At 34.5% G+C, this 17885-nt stretch overlaps 1 protein-coding gene across 2 annotated transcripts in view; it reads right to left on the reverse strand.

Moving 5' to 3' along the window:
- The window catches only part of LOC143249658 (RNA-binding protein 38-like), a 101342-nt gene that overhangs the window by 61664 nt on the left and 21793 nt on the right, over positions 1-17885 (reverse strand). The window contains exon 2 of one of the 2 annotated variants that reach the window (XM_076499928.1): positions 5835-5946. In XM_076499928.1, coding sequence (XP_076356043.1) covers positions 5835-5946 — 112 coding nt within the window. Of the gene's footprint in view, positions 1-5819; positions 5947-17885 lie in introns of both variants that reach the window. The other variant, XM_076499927.1, reaches the window with a different exon arrangement.

The following is a 17885-nucleotide window of genomic DNA, read 5'->3' on the forward strand; positions in this document are numbered from 1 at the left end:
GGGTGCTACCAACCGATTGTTATGCAGCTCAAAACAACAAAACAAATAAAAATATAATTTCTTATAAATTTTAACATGTATGTACCTCAAAACATTTTAGTGAGCAAGCTTAATATGACTGTAATTACGTGGATGATATTAAGATATTTTGCTTTTGTCAGCATCTCTCTTATGTAGCTCAAAACATTTTAGTGAGCAAGCTTAATATGACTGTAATTACGTGGGTGATATTAAGATATTTTGCTTTTGTCAGCATCTCTCTTATGTAGCTCAAAACATTTTAATGAGCAAGCTTAATATGACTGTAATTACGTGGATGATATTAAGATATTTTGCTTTTGTCAGCATCTCTCTTATGTAGCTCAAAACATTTTAGTGAGCAAGCTTAATATGACTGTAATTACGTGGATGATATTAAGATATTTTGCTTTTGTCAGCATCTCTCTTATGTACCTCAAAACATTTTAGTGAGCAAGCTTAATATGACTGTAATTACGTGGATGATATTAAGATATTTTGCTTTTGTCAGCATCTCTCTTAATATCTTGGCAGTGTTAGTCATAATACGGCTATGCTTTATAGATATGTCTTTATGCAACAAAGAATTACTATTTTTACCCTATCTGAGAAAGATGCTTTGTTTATAAATACACTCATTCTTTATATGTCTCACGGTAATAGAATAAATAGGGTTAAAGCGGAACATGACCCAGACTTATCGCTATCACAGTCAGGAGAGATCCAGTTATTCTATGAAAGTAAAAAAAAAAAAATGTTATGTTTGCCTCCTAGTGGCACAGCAGCATGTCTTCGAATTTACAACACAAGAAACCGGGTTTCGATACCTGCGGTGGACAGAGTACAGATAGCCTATTGTAAGCTTTGTACTTAATCACCAACAAACAATCTTGTAATGCGTCAAACACATTACATTTTCAAACTCCAGTACCGACGAAGCCTTTTGTCCTATAACAGGGTTCAATGTCAACTAGGATACAACCAGCGTATCAGTGGTATAGTCCATATTTATATTATTACTCTTCATTAACAACGGCCCTAGATGTTAATGGTGCTCAATTAGAAACCTGTGGGTTACAGGTTCGTATCCCTATATATACATGCTTGCCCTTTCAGCCATGAAGACGTTATAATGTTACAACCTATCCTACTAATCGTCGCTAAAAGAGTCGTACAAGAGTTGGCGGTAGATGGTGTTGATTATATGCTTTCCATCTAGCCTACTACTTCAAAAACCTGCTAAAAGACAATGTGATTTAAATCACCTCTTTTTAGTGACGATATAACATCTACGTTGAGTCTCAAGCCTTATTACACAAACAATGATATAACTTTATACACAATATTGTTATGAAATTCGCACAATAAAACACTAATCTTTCTGTTAAGCCAGACACACAGGTTTTGTCACACTTCGACACGCTGATGCTAAGCTAATATCAGATACGGACAAATCTAGAAAACTCGTCTGAGCTCTAGAAAGTCATGCTATAATATTTCGCACATACGACATAAGAAATAATTACAATACAGTTAAGAAAAGAAGATAAAACTGGCAAATAGTACGAACATGTCATCCATTTCTCGTGTGAAAATGAAATCCCCAAGACTTTAGTCACGTGCTGATAATTTAAACTGTGATTGGTTGTCATGCATCCAATCAGAAAATGTAACGGCAATATGAATCCTATAAATGTACAGCCAGTCAAACCATACCTAGTAGTAGTAAAGTGGGTACAATCACGGATTACAGGGTTGAAATATCTCATGAAGAGTGTTTAGGTTTCAGTTGATTAAGGATACTTCACGTAAAAGGTTGTAGAAAAACTATATTACAATAAATGTAGAATTTGTGTGTAAGGCCTGGAAGAATCTGTTGATAATAAAAGTAGTCAAGGTAGAAACTGAAATTCTCCAGAACTAAGACTCTCTGTGTATGTACTTTACGATAAAGTAAAGGTCGAGAACATATCGTATCAAAAACCTTCTTCGTCATTGCCAACAAAGATGTGAATGTTTCTTCCAGAACAATGAGATGTGTATATTAGCACGATGCAGTCTCAGTGAATGTGACACTTGTCGAAAACTATTGCAGAGAAAAGGTGGAATGAGGAGAACGAACGGTATCATAATCAACCTACAGTGAAGAATCAGCTGGAGTTGTTGATTAAAACAAAACTGACGGAGCCCTAACTATTGACACGCAAAAGCAGGCCCTGGTCAAGCGTTTGTTTATTTGTATTTTGAATATCGCGCAAAGCTACTCGAGGGCTATCTGCCTTAGCCATCCCTAATTTAGCAGTGTGAGACTAGAGGGAAGTCAGCTAGTCATCACCACCCACAACCAACTCTTCGGCTACTCTTTTACCAACGAATAGTGGGATTGATTGTCACTTTATAATGTCCCCACGGCTGAAAGGTCGAGCATGTTTGGTGTGACTGGGATTCGAACCAGCGACCCTCAGATTACGTGTGTGTGTGTTTTTCTTATAGCAAAGCCACATCGGGCTATCTGCTCAACCCACCGAGGGGAATCGAGCCCCTGATTTTAGCGTTGTAAATCCGGAGACATACCGCTGTACTAGCGGGGGGCTCTCAGATTACGACTCGAACTCGAATCCACCTGACCATGCTGGACCCTGGTCAAAAGCATTTCCTCAGGAATGCGACTCATAAGGCGTGGATCCCTCTTCCGATAAGAAAGTGATCCCAAGTGCTGATCAAATATGGTCAAAGGATCTCTCGATGATAAGAAGTCAGTAGAACGTTTAGAGACATATCTGTGATATGAGCATTCTTGGGACTGTATAGCCTTATTTAAAACGGGAAAAAGTCAAAAGCGATTGAGCAATATGGCTGAATCGCTTGGAGTTACACGAATAATTTACTGTTTGTTTGAAATTAAGCACAATGATACACAATGGGCTATCTGTGCTCTGCCCTCCACGGGTATCGAAACGTGGTTTCTAGCATTGTAAGTCCGCAGACGTGCCACTGTGCTACAAAATTGGTGGCAAAATTGGTTTGTTTATTGTTATACAGAAAGCTACAGAAAGGGTTATATCTGTGCTCTGCCCACCTTGTGTATAGAAACCCGGTTTATAGCAGTACAAGTCCGCAAACATACCACTGTGTCACTGGGGTTTAAAGTATTTAGAAAAATATACTGCAATCATTCATTCATAATTTGTCGGGTAATGTGAAAACAAGGTATAATACTCTTAGTAATACAAAGGCTACACATACAAAGTATTAGTGTATTGTATAACTTATCCTCTTTTCATTCGTATTTTCTGTGATGTTTTGTGCCATTTATTTAATATATTCAGCATCTTGTTTCATTACTCATTGTTTGTGCATTACTTGTGTATTTTTATCCCTACTTCCATTATTGTACATCTATCTATTGACTTTGATATGAACACATCTTCAACAACTTATAAATGTTTCATTGTATATTTCGGTTAAACAATAATCAAATCAATTCGAGTACAATCCATCTTCTAATAGGGAATACAATTCAAATGTGCAATAAAACAATAGAAACCAAAAATATTTCTAATTAATTATATTGGATTAAATAATCATCATTTTGGGAAAATCTTTATATAAAAAACTATAGTGAGTTCATCATATCAAAAAGTTTATTGTTTTAAAAAATGCAGAAGTTTCATTAAGAGATGCGGACCTAGTGGCCTCTATTATTCCAAGAACGTGGCGTATGAAAACAAAAATGTTCAGGATGTATGTCAACGTATGTTGAAAACATGAGATTTATAGCATTTTTAAAATGGAGAAAAGCTTCATCGTTGCAACATAATTTTCTTATATCATAAAGCCTGTAATGAATCAGAGCGACTGGCATTGGTCAGAGGGAATGGAATGTGATGTGTGAGTGGTGAGAATTCTGATCTGGTAATCAGAAAGTTCCATGCGATACTCTATAAAAGTTTAGATGTGGGTGCATTACAAGAATACAAAAATCTTAGCTCTTACACACAAAATATAAAAAAACCAAGATGATAAGAAAGTAATATATCTATATAAATTAATTTTTTGTATTTAATACTATTTAATGGATTCATGATGCGATTCATACAGTACTTATGATAATGTTACTGAATTCTGTATCCCAAGATTGTCTTTTAAGGTATTAGATTATTTTAAAATCCTATATTACGACAGCTCAATTGCTTTTTTCCCTTCTGATAATAGTACTATGACAGATCATTGAAGACTTCATTCCTACCTTGTATTTAAATACATTTAAGGTATATTTTATCTCTATTAAGTGTATCCTCCTCATAAGAAAATACTAGAAGCTAAAACGTGAATATGTGAGAAAATACGCTTTTATTGCGTTCTAGGGGGCATTTTATTAAAACAGAAATCTTCTAACGTAATAGTGAAAGACGTCCGGAGGTTAATGACCACTAGGGTCAAATTCTAACGTTAATCACGTCTTTCTTTCTGTCTACTACCAACACTGGTCAACTACTGTTGGTACAAATCTGATATGTCCTCCGCTGGTACAGCGGTAAGTCTACGGATTTACAATCCTAAAATCAGAGGTTCGATTCCTCTCGGTGGACTTAACAGATAGCCCAATGTGGTTTTGTTATTAAAACACACACACACACCAATCTGATATTTCTTTTCTTTCAAATTATTATTAAGTGTAGTAAAGTTTCTTGGTCGTTCATTATTCTAAGACATTCCAGTACAGTTTGAATGGGCTCAGACAGAATACTTTGGCTAACCAATGTTAACGTATTTTAGACGCGGTGTGTGGCATGGAATGATACAATGCATTATCACGTCAAAAGAGGTATTGCTTTTATTCGTATCAAATTCTATCCATGCGGACAGGGGAGCATTATCCAAGATGTTACAATACGACAAAGCATTCATAGTCGTTGTATCTACTTCCAGTGAACCAAGTCCAAATCAGTTAAAACAGTCCCACTCTATTCTCACAGCTGGGATAACATAATAATATCTAAGGCATCCTCTAGGTTTCCGTCAAACTCGCACATGTCCATTCGAAGCAAGTAAAGAGTAGCGTAATTCGTCCCTCCATATGACCGTCTTTCATTGATACTTGAGGTTCCAAGGCCTTCCTTTAACAGCTGTAATTCTTGGCTTATGGGTCGTAGTTCGTCGTTAAATTCCAGCGGTTCCTTACACACAGCAGATGTACCGACTTGTGGTTTTGTACTTTCACTAAAGTCTTAAATGCTAGATTTAATGTCAAACTTGTAATTCATCTTTAAACATGTTTAGGATGTTCATTATTGTAACAAATTTTGACAGTTTTGTGTAAAACTTCTTTAATATTATTATTTCTAAATTTGCACATCGTTTTATATTTACTATTAGACATTTACGAAACAAAGCAAATCATATTTTACCATAATTATTAAGTTTAATTAATTATTGTAAATAAAAGGTCTACATTAAAAAGAAAATATGAAAAAAAAAGTGTCCCACACTTGGTGGCACAGATTGATGACTGTGTATGTATCAAATATCGTAAGATTTTCTATTTTCCAGTTCACGCATTATAGAGCTTTGATACAGAGAAAGCGCCAACTTATGTTGCTTTTAAAAATTAACTGTGTTAACAATAAATGTAGCTGTAGCTTTTACTTTAAAGTTCAAACCATTTTAATAACACTGTTTTATCTCTCTGTATATATGTAGGTGAATACTTATATGTGTCTGTGATTTCATAAATACGTTGTGAGAAAAATGTCAAACTTACACACGTAATATATTCACTGGGGTAATGTATACGTTACCATTTACTGTATTACCCTTTGGTTTGGCCCCGAGGTATGCTAGGTTAACATTAGCTTTCCTCCCATCGATAACAGGATTGGCATCTTTAACTGCTCTTTCCGCCGCTGACCGATCCGACATGGTAACCTGCAGACACAAATAAATCACAATTTCAAACCTACATAAAAGAAATGTACAAACCACATAAAAAACACTATATATCATGGTTACAGCTTGATTATACATTCTTTATTCAGGTAAAAGTTCTTTCAGCTGTTCTACATATGGTTAGTGACATCCTTATAACCTTATATTAATTTTTTACCGTAGACAAAGACTGCATAACAAAACGCATATTCCGTAGGCTTATACTTGTTTGGCCCTGTTTCTTTGTCATGCTACTATGTAATGGAGCAATGCTTATTTCAAGGAGTGGTACAGAGATTTGTACAAGTTAGTATAAGTTGGGATTCATCTTACTTGAATATATTTACACAAAATTATCGTTGGCGTAGGTGATTTAAGTATCGTGGATACTATACAGCTCTGATATAGAGGTGGTTTTTTTAACTAATACGTCTCTTACGATTCTCCTTATAGATGTGTTTTGGAAATCTCCATGTTCTAGCAGCTGAAAAGTATTCATTGAAATGAAAACCAGTCAGTCATATAAAGTCACAAATTATTACGTGTTTGTTTTCTTTTTCATTTGGACACTTGAGTGGATATATTTTATTATATGATCAACTTCATTTCAACTCTGCATAACATTTTGGGGACCTGTGTTTTGTGGATAATTGATGCTTTTCTGTCCAATATCACTGTATATTAACATCACACACTAACGACATCAGGACTCCCTACTAGCAGAGATCCCTCTTAGCTGCGCAAGTGTACTAATAAAGTAAAAACAACAGATAAAATTAGTTAATTACGAATGACAACCTTGTAAGTAAACGTATTAAAGAACTGGGCGCTAAGTTCTTAACTTTTCACAAATGTTGTTAACTCATGGAAGTTTTACCGAATTAAGTAACATTTTTCAAAACAAGGCATTTTAAGATTTGATAAATTTTAAATTGTGAATATTAGTCGGCATTTTAATTTAAAACTGGTATCAAAATTATTGTTATTTTTCTTTATTTATTTGAAAAGCTATCAGACCAAATATACATTTTCAAAGAAAAACTAAAATAGCAAAATCTAAATTTGAGAACCCACAATCATTTGCTTTCATTTCTGTAGTGTAGATGTTATTGGCGGCCCGGCATAGCCAGGTGGATTAAGGTGTTAGACTCATCATCTGAGGGTCACGGGTTTGAATCCTTGTCGCATCGCACCAAACATGCTCGCCCTTTCAGTCGTGGAGGCGTTATAATATGGCGTTCATTCTCACTATTCGTTGGTAAAAGAGTAGCCTAAGAGTTGGCGGTGAGTGGTGATGACTAGTTGCCTTTCCTCTGGTCTTACACTGCTCAATTAGGGACGGCTAGCACAGATAGTCTTCGAGTATCTTTGCGCGAAAAACAAACAAAACTCCTTAAATCAGAAACTTTTTTTCAACATATTTTTTACATGATACCCGTGGTGGGCAAAGCACAGATAGCCCATTGTGTAGCTTTGTACTTAATTTCAATCAATCAATCGCAGTGGCACAGAAATGTAACATTTTCTTAAAATTTCATGGACTTTCGTAAAAAAGTAAACTTTCATGTTATTATTTATGTCTTTAATTTGTTTTGATTACTTTAACAAACGCATAATGTGCACTTCTTATGTTCTAGTAATATCTTACTGACACTTTTATATTAATTATAACGTACAGTCCTGTGCAAAAGTGTTAGGACAAGATAATATTTTGTTATTCTTTCCATTTTATGGGGCAAATTCTTCCATCCCATTACAGAATATAAATTTCAACACTATGATAATGTTTCACTGATGCTTGTTGGCAAGTTGATGAACTAAAGTGAGAATACTTATCATTCTTTAGAGTTTCCATATACCTGTACCAAGGATATCTCATAATGGTTCTACGTAAATGAACATACTGATCAAGTTTAAGGCCTGAAAGAACGTCATGGTATCCCATGCAGTGTCTTAACTAAATAGAAAGAGGTTAGCAAAGAGTTAGTGTGCGATACTGGTATATGTTAGTATAAGTCAATTTAACAGCACTCCACAAAATAAACCTTTATAAAAACAGTGTTTAGCACTATGTATTAAATTTTGTTGTTATGCCACGACACATGTAATTGTCAGTGGAGCAGAGAGTTTGCGAAAAACCTTTACGTGATGCTGGCTGGACTCTCCAACAAATTGTTGCAGACTTGAAATGCTCCTTAAACACTGTCAACTACATCCTAGATCACGAAACCAATATAAATAAATTTGATAATAAGAAAGAGGCAGAAATACCTAAATTCAATGATACTGATATTTAGTATCTTCGTTTATACAACCTTTTGGACAAAAGGAAAACTGCCACTGATCTGAAGCAAGAAATAAAGGGCCATGTATCGAATGGCAGTAAAGTTGCTAGATCTACATTATCAGAGAAACTGAAGTTTGATAAAAAGTGCAAAAATTGGACTGTAAATGACTGGAAAACGATGACATTGACGAATGAATTTACGTTTAATTTTTTTTTGTTCAAAGCGTAGGTTGCACGTCGGTGAAAGATACTTACTTCCATGAATAACACCTACAATGGAGTAGGGTGGGAGACAGTGTGGTGTTTTGGGGCATTTTTCTGCTAAGGCAACAAGAGATATTTGCAAAATAGATAGAAAAATGGACCAACGCAAATACCATCAGACACTGATCCGTCTTGGTATGCACAGTGGTTTGCGTATTATTGATAAATGATTCTACTACCAAAAAAAGATAATAACCCTAAATATTCATCCATTATATGCACAAATTACTTATTTAAGAAAGAAGCTGCTGAAATCATTCAAATGATGGAATGATCCCCACAGAGGCCCGATCTCAACTCAGTTAGGCAGATCTGGGAGTTGACAGATCAAAAATTTGACAAATCAGAAGTTAAAAATGTATTCTCAAGACGGCTGGTATGGACATTAGCACTTTAATTGAAATAAAGCACAAAACAACGTTTCGGCCTTCTTAGGTCATCTTCAGGTTAACAAAAGAGAGTTTGCAACCGACCGTTGCCGGCATGTCTTGTTTCTTTGAGTTTGTGTTTATTTGTGTATGATGACTGCATGCCTGTTCTTGTGTATTTTTGCGTTTGTTTGTGGGTGTACATTTATTTGCGATGTTTTGTGGACACGTGTTTCACAGAAATACTCAAAAGATCTTGAAACTATCATGCTTTAGATAACTAAACCCATCAAGTTAACACATATTAGTGACTCAGTCTGTCAATTTAACATAAAATGCCTAAGGTTAATAATAACATGACTCATTTATGTCTAATGATTAAAGGTAGAATAACATTTTAAATTCTATGTTTAATAGTTTATTAAACATAGTGAAATAACCCTTCAGTTTATTGCGTTACTTATTATACTTCATCTTGAACCCCCATTGGTACAGCGGTATGTCTACGGACTTACAACACTAGAATTCGGGTTTAAATACCTGTCGTAGGCGGAGCAGAGAAACTGATTGTGTAGCTTTGTGCTTAATTACAAAACAAATTTATGTCGGACAAGTTTCCGATTACGATTTCAAATTTAGTTTTACAAGTTAATTTAATGTTGATACGTATCAAATTTACGATATTTGCCAACAAGATTGATACATACTATTTTCTTTATTAGCAGAAATATATTTTAATAATACTTTAAACAATAATAATAATACTTTCTATAATAATGGTTATTAAAATTAATGATTTTTATACTTTTTTCTTTACAAACTTACAAACAATACTGATTCTTCTATCTCGTATGGAATTGTACATTTTATCAACGGTTCATGATGAGTGAATTAATTCTGTGTTGATAAACAAGTATACTTTACTTGACGGGAAACTAACTAACTTCTTCATCTGTCAGTTTTTTTTTTCGCTGAAGTTATACGATTCCTTCGTAGAAATACCAACGTCCGAAGTTAATTCAGTGAAGTTAAACGGTTTGAAATGTTCGAAATCTACAAATGTTCCTAGTGAAAGATTTATAGCTTTTTCCAGTTAAGCATTCATTACAGTTATACATTATAAATTGCCGATTCTTACATTCGTGAATCTTCTACAAATTTAGAGAACAGGCGGGACTTTCGTAATATGCATTTAACAATATAACTCACATGCAATTCAAAACTATATTTAACTAAAACAAGCATTGATAGATTAGTAAGTTATAGTAAGTTAGTTATACCTGTCTCCTTAGGTGATTAAAAATTGCCGTTAGATATTTTTTTAAACTATGATATATATATATATATATACATTGCGAGCACTACGTTAAATGCAATACATTGTCAAAGAATTATATAACTTCAGCAATCATGACCGTGTACAACACAATAATAAAAATAGCGTTATGATCATAAAATTACATAGTACATGAAAGTGCATTAATACAAATGTTATATTTTTGATAAAGATTCAACAAACTCGCTAATCACACGACTGAAGGGTTCTTCCAAAGCTGGAATAGGTTTCAAATAAACAACAGGAATTTTCTGTTTAGGTTTTTTGAACAATTGACACATAAGGAAAGTTTAACAAAATTGAGAAACATCTTATTTAATTTTTGGCCAAAAATAATGTCTCATAATTTTGTCACATGTGTTCTTGAAACCTAAATTATCTCCCATGGGAAGCTCATGGGCAATTTACAATATTTCATAATAATATACTTTGGAAACAACTATTTGGTAAACTACAGCCCAGTCCTCTAAAGCTAGAACATCTGGTGGTCTCCATTTTCGCAGGAGCATACCATTTTTGAAAAAGTAACCATCTGAAACTTCCTTTGATTCTTCCTTTGGGAATGTATATTTAAATAGTGAAGAGATCTCTGGATCATTTTCTTGCTCAGCAGTCAGTTTACCTCTTGCAAACGGAACTTCAACAAGTGACGTCCATTATTGTCACTCACCATACAATTGTCAGTGGGACATTTATTCACAAGATTGATGTATGGTCCAAAAGAAGCCTCAGACAAATCTATAATATCGTTTTCTGAGCATGTGTCTATCATTTGTTTTGTTTTAATTTCTCAGCCTCCGCTCGAGTCACAGCACATGAGAGAAACACATCTGAATTCTCCTCAACAACAGCGTGATCCTGAGATGAAATAATGATGGGCACGTTAACCATCTTGGGTTCGGCAACAACATTTCACACAGTGAAATTGTTCCCTAACAACAGTGATACTCCCTTAATTGGTAGAGTAGGTCTTACTCCAACCACAACTGGTCCAGAAACTAGGTCTGATGCTAAATAAATGCTATGAAGAGAAACAATAACAAAGCCACTTTCAATATCCTGAGAAATAATAGACTCACCAGTGGCAGAACGCGAATCTAAAGGCGATATACCTTCTAACAACAATGATCGAATCGCCCCAGTGTTACATAGAATACGTGTGGGTATGGAATGAAAAGCATCATTTGTCAAAGATAAAGAATCAACAGACACAAAACATTTAAATTCCTCCCTAACTACATCAGCCTTTTTATCAATGGCCAAATCAACAACGCTGGGTGATTTGGTGAAACTACGTCCATATGTGGACACAAACACACTGAATATTGCTTCTTTTTTCTTTTCCTTTTCAAACAACATCAAACGGGCATAACATGGCCACTTCTATTTTGCAAAAATGCCAGATAGGCTTTCACGATTTTGATGAAGTTTTATCCTGATTGTATGAAGATTTCAAACTATGGATGATGAATTGTTTAGAAGAATCTTGTATTTTATTGGATTAAATATAAATCTAAATAAAACAACCATCGATGTTAAAATAAATACACATTAGCAAATCCGTTACAATTGAATACTCTTAGCTAAAGTACGTAAGTTCATCAAGATTTCAAGCTAATGCTAACCAGGTCGATATCTGTGTGAGGCTTATATGCACTTGTTTATTGAGAATTTCCTGTTAATTCATTGTCATGGACTAGTAAAGACGAATACGAATTTACGTGTTTTCACTTTGACCATTATTTATAGCATAGGCTGAAATCATAAAGCCCCTTGTTATGTCTTATCTTCTTGCGCACAACGTACAGCAGTTTATCTCTGTTATACTTTCTTTCTGCAGATCTTAAGCTAGTGTTGAAAATACGAGAAAACGAAGACAGAATTAACGGCTAATTGATCTGTTTATTTTACACATTTACGAAAGAAAAAATGCTTTGGTAAACCCAAATAAATCAGTATCACACACGATATTAAATTTGTATGCAAGTCGTTTGCAAAGCAAAAAAGTACCCTGCTCTGGCGTTGAAGTTGGATAATAAAACCCAAGTCTAGAACGAACACTAGATTTTTCATCGCAATTGTTCATGTTAACCTATGTATCTTTATTTTACGAGTGGCTGGTATGGAAATATCAGAAATACTCCAATGTTGATACTTTAAGAGATGACTTTCGTGGCAACTGAAAAGAAAGATATCTGATTTCCTTACGTTTTCTAGGGCAGTTTGTTTGAACCTTGTGGGAGTAAACTATGTTGCAAAATTCAAGTTAATAATATCCTATCTCCAATGTAGATGTAAATGTTTGCCTCACTGAAATGATTTAAATTAGTTTTTGAGACGAAGACAACAAGTTATTGTGTGAAAGTAAGACAGTCACATCTCATACAGCATCCGTTTGAAATGATCGTATACCTTCTTAACACTTCCAGACGATCGTATTTAGAGTATGCGTTATAGTGTCCCACGATACACCTTTCGGGTGAATGTAAATAGAACATGTTTTTAGATTCAAATTCTGTATTCATAATGATCGTACGTAGAATACTGTTACAAGAACATCAAAAGGTTAATCCAGTAGGGTTTACTTGAGTTGGAAAGCTCCTAAAATCTGTGACATAAGTACTCCATGTCAAATAAGCACATACCAGGTTAACTTTGTAATTTTTATACACATAACAAACCTTGGAAAGACCTCTTTTAAGCCACTAACTAACTCCTTTCAAGACCAAAACCGTGTCTTTGTTAAGTGTAAAATCGGCTGAATAAACATTTAAAGTTCTTTGTAAGACTCTGAACGTACAATAATTGCATGCACTAGCTCTTTTTCAAAATATTTTTAATAGTCAAGGTGTTGAACATTGAGAAAGTGTATGATTTTGAGGTATTTTTTATTACAGAACACCTACGTCTCTAATCTGAACATTTTCTAGCAACGTACATATACGACATCAAACACTTTATGTAATGAATAATATACGTCACTAAAGTCTTCTCAAAACATCCATGTAATCGACACTGTAACTTCGATTATTATAAACTATTCACGTATGATACATTATAACTGTATAGTTATCTTTCCTACTGTTGCTGTGGTTGGCAGAACACAGATAGTCCCTTGTGTAACTCTGCACTCAACTTAAAACAAACAGACCTGCACTTCTTATCTGATGTTATTGTGTAAAAACTCATATAAACGTATTCTACACCTTCTCTTTACAATAACAGTACATAAAACAAGCTAAACAACTCTTTCATCACATGTCTGGAATAATCCTTATAGAATATATTTATACATGTCTTAGGTAATCGTACAATGAATAGGATTTCGTACTTTCTCTGCTATACGTTCAAAATATTCATACATTGAGCCCAATTTCATGTATTCTACGGTACATCTTTTAATAATTAATATATAAATATAATAGGCTTATACACATCTCCTACACCAGACAATTAAGTTAATCATACAAAAATCATACATACATATATCCTACGTTATATACCTGAGATAACCACACACAGAACGCTCCTATGCTACACATCTGAGGTATGTGCATGCAAACCAGTCATTATGTTTGTTTTAGGTTAGATGGCGCTTTTATACATTGTCACTCATGTTAGCGTCAAAGCGTAAAGGGGTGTTATATTTACAAAGTTAATAAATATGAATTTTCAATAAAATAATTAAACCTTGAATATTGGAAACTTAATAGGATGAGTTAGCTTTTATATGGACCTGCTAGAATAATAAAAAATTCTGATTAATTTTTGATTAATATAAAACACATATACAGAGGCTGAGTACTCATGTGAAAACTATTTTGGATCTTCTCGAAGTCGTTACAGCCCATGCTGCCATATTCAGTCACAATCTGTCTGACAGCCATGCGTCATGAAAATAACCTTGCAGCATAATTTCCATTGTAAATGAATATCATGTCAAAAGTACACCACTAATTTCTGTCAGCTTTCTACCATCCGGTTAATGTATAAGGACAATAATTTCTTAGTACCCCATTTTAACAGTCAGATGGCACAGAAATTAATAGGTACTGCAATACCGATTTAACCGGCATGTTTTTGTAGTCAATAGCATGGATACCTGCTTCATTCTCCGGCTCTTTGAGCTATACGACGGTAGAACAGATATGTCACGGAAGCAGCTTGAATGTCTGTGAATTGTGCTCCTTTTCAAGATGGAAGTCATTTTTGACTATGTTGCATACTGTTCCCTGGAACACTTTGATCGATTTTGCCACTGTGGATTCTCAGCTGTTGCAAGATGCGGTATTTTGTTTGTTACAGCGGTGATACTACTTGTTGTAGGTATTCTTGGGGATGGTCCTGGGACCCTAATATGATCCATGTTCCTAAGTTTACCAATGCCATAAAGTATAAATGATATTCCCGTTTTAGAAATTATAAATCCTCGACCGGAAAGCATATTTAAAACATGAACTTAAGAATATTATGTGTTTGAAAAAGACTGTTACTTACCTTTTACACGTGGGATGAATGTTTGGCAGCATTACACTTGCACTCAGCTGTATGTTTGCGGACGTAGAACGCTAGAAACCGGGTTTCAATACCCGTGGTGGGAAAAGCACAAATAACCCATTGTACACTTTTGCGCTTAACTACAAGCAAACAAAGAAACATTACACTTCAAGTATATGACGTCAAACAATGTCAAAATGAACACAGATACATTCCGTCCTTCTGCGATTGCTTATTGACTGTGATTATTAGCAGACTTCCAGATTTGCATGTTCAAATATTTTAATATAACTTTTTTTTATTTGAAGTTAAACACAAAGCTACATAATAGGCTATCTGTGTTATACCCACCACGGGTATCGAAACCAGGTTTCTAGCATCGTAAGTCCGCAGACATGCCGCTGCGCTACTGGAGGACTTAGTAAACCTTACTCAACCATCTGTGTCATGTTTTTCAATTATGATATTCATTTACGTGGTTAATAATTAAAATGTATATACCGTTTATTATGGTTTACAATTTAAAAAGTGTAAAAATAATACATATACATTAAAATAATACATTTTTAGTCATCAGAGTTCTTTTTCTTTCCCCTACAGTGTCACAGCGGTAAGTCACTGAGCTTATAATGCTAAAAAAACGGATTCCGATACTCGTAGTGACCACAGCACAAATAGCCCACTGCGTGGCTTTGTGCTTAAATAAACAGCCATCTTTTTTTATACTTTGGACTGGGGAAAAGAGTCTACATGATATAAAATGAAAGGGGATTTTATCTTATTATGAATTAAAGATTAAATTAGGTCGTTAAACGCTCAAAAAGACCATAAAAATTATATCCGGCGGACTTATCAAATAATAGTCTTGTACAGAACCACAACTCATATTTGATAAATAGTAAAATATAAGCAAAATGTAATTATAAAATTACATCTATATTTCATGAGTCATTGCAAGCCCTTGGAGACAAATAATTTGTCTGCAGGCTCAACCACTGCGAAATCAATTGAATACCGCGTGCTATTATCATAACTACCTTTAAATAAACCAAAATTTAAAGGTCAACATAAAAGTCAGTCCACACTTTAGTTGGCCAATACTTTTGAAGCTTTCTGATGTGTTATATCTTCAATACATCAACTAAATGTGTTACAATATCCCTCACTCTTAAATATCTCTCAACTATGCGTATTATAGCGTCCTATACTTCTAAGTAACTCAACCAATTATGTCATAATATCTCTCTCACTTGAATGTTTACACACCATTCATTTGATTTATCATAAGAAAACAAAAGTTTAAAAGTTCTCTGACTGTCACGAAAGATTCAGCACACAGTGATCATTTACTTTGTGTTGATACCAATTTTAATTTGAAACGTGTGAACGTCTTACACGTATTAAAGTTACGGTTTATACTACTTCAAATGAAAATAATCGCATTGCGCATTACAAGTTTGCAGGCTTTAAATCCACGTTTCCATATAATAAAGTCAAAACGTTTCCAGTCTTCAAACGTTTTTCTATATAATGAAGTTAAAATGTTTGCAGTCTTCAAACGTTTTTCTATATAATGAAGTTAAAATGTTTGCAGTCTTCAAACGTTTTTCTATATAATAAAGTTAAAATGTTTGCAGTCTTCAAACTTTTTCCTAACTAATAAGGCCCGGCATGGCCAAGCGTGTTAAGGCGTGCGACTCGTAATCTGAGGGTCGCGGGTTCGCATCCCCATCGCGCCAAACATGCTCGCCCTTTCAGCCAGGGGGGGGGCGTTATAATATGACGGTCAATCCCACTATTCGTTGGTAAAAGAGTAGCCCAAGAGTTGGCGGTGGGTGGTGATGACTAGCTGCCTTCCCTCTAGTCTTACACTGCTAAATTAGGGGCGGCTAGCACAGATAGCCCTCGAGTAGCTTTGTGCGAAATTCCAACAAACAAACAAAACAAACCTACTAATATAGTTAAAATGTTGACAGACCCCAAATTTCCTCTCCCTCCAGTTTTTAGTGTTACAAGCCTTCAAACCTATCGCTGAGTGCCATATGTAGTTCAGATAGGTAATAATTTTTATTATCAACTTAAATCAGAAAGTTCATTTCTAAAATAGTCACCGAAGTTAAATTGCTCCCTTGTCTTTTAACATTGCAAACTCTCAAGTAGCACAGTTTATTTTCCTGTTACAAATCACCAGCTAATTGTTTTATATTTCCTAAAATTAAAAAAAAAACTGTCAACCAACTTCATGACAGTATTTTCTACTTTCCATAATCTCAACCAATCCCAGTGCAGTTGGAATATTCTCGTAAAACGTTTTTTCCACGTATAATTATGAAAAAAAGTTTTATTACATTGGTTTAAATAACGCTCACTTTGTCTTCATATTGCATAATTATTAGGTGATATAAAGCTGCACTTAATTCTGGATGCTTTGGCACATATAGATAAGAATGTTTCCTTTCACATTTCTCTCACAAGACACGCCAGTTCATCGCAATAACCCCAGCTTTCAGCTGTTACCCATTTTACAGTTCGGTAGACTGAAGCAATTAAGGTAAATTGTCTTGTCTAAGGGGAGAACGACAAGACGCACACGAGCCTCAAAAATGCAACGTTTCGATTATGAGTCCTAGGCATTAACCACCAGAACACGTCATTCTTAACTGTACCGAACCATATGTTTGTGTAATCAACTTTGTTATGCACATTTCTACAGTTAGGAAATGTAATGGCATTCCAGTCTAGTTTAAATTTGGACAATATTTGTTTCATTTCTATTGTAAAAAAGGCTTACAAAAATTCCTTTTTTGTTTTTGACAATTATAAAACTCAGGGTGACTTTTTGTTAAATATTGTTATCCTGTTATTATCTATTACAGATATTCATTTGTACATGGAAGTAAAGATGAGCGTAGCGCATGCATCGGATCAAGACTTTTTTTTTTAATATAAATATGCAGTTTTATAGCAACCATTTTACGTTGAAAAATTAGACGAAAATGAAGAAATGGCAGACAAGCATAAGAAAAACAAATAAATGGAATAAGAAAAATGTTCTTACCGAAAATTATCGGCTGATAAAGGGCTTAAACAACTCTTGGGATACCCCATCTATCAGGTTTAACTCCCTTTAATTTAAGTTATAATTAGGAACACATGTAGGTGCACAAACATTCATATATAATTAAAC

This window comes from Tachypleus tridentatus, chromosome 4, assembly GCF_004210375.1.
Source record: "Tachypleus tridentatus isolate NWPU-2018 chromosome 4, ASM421037v1, whole genome shotgun sequence".
NCBI lineage: Eukaryota > Metazoa > Arthropoda > Merostomata > Xiphosura > Limulidae > Tachypleus > Tachypleus tridentatus.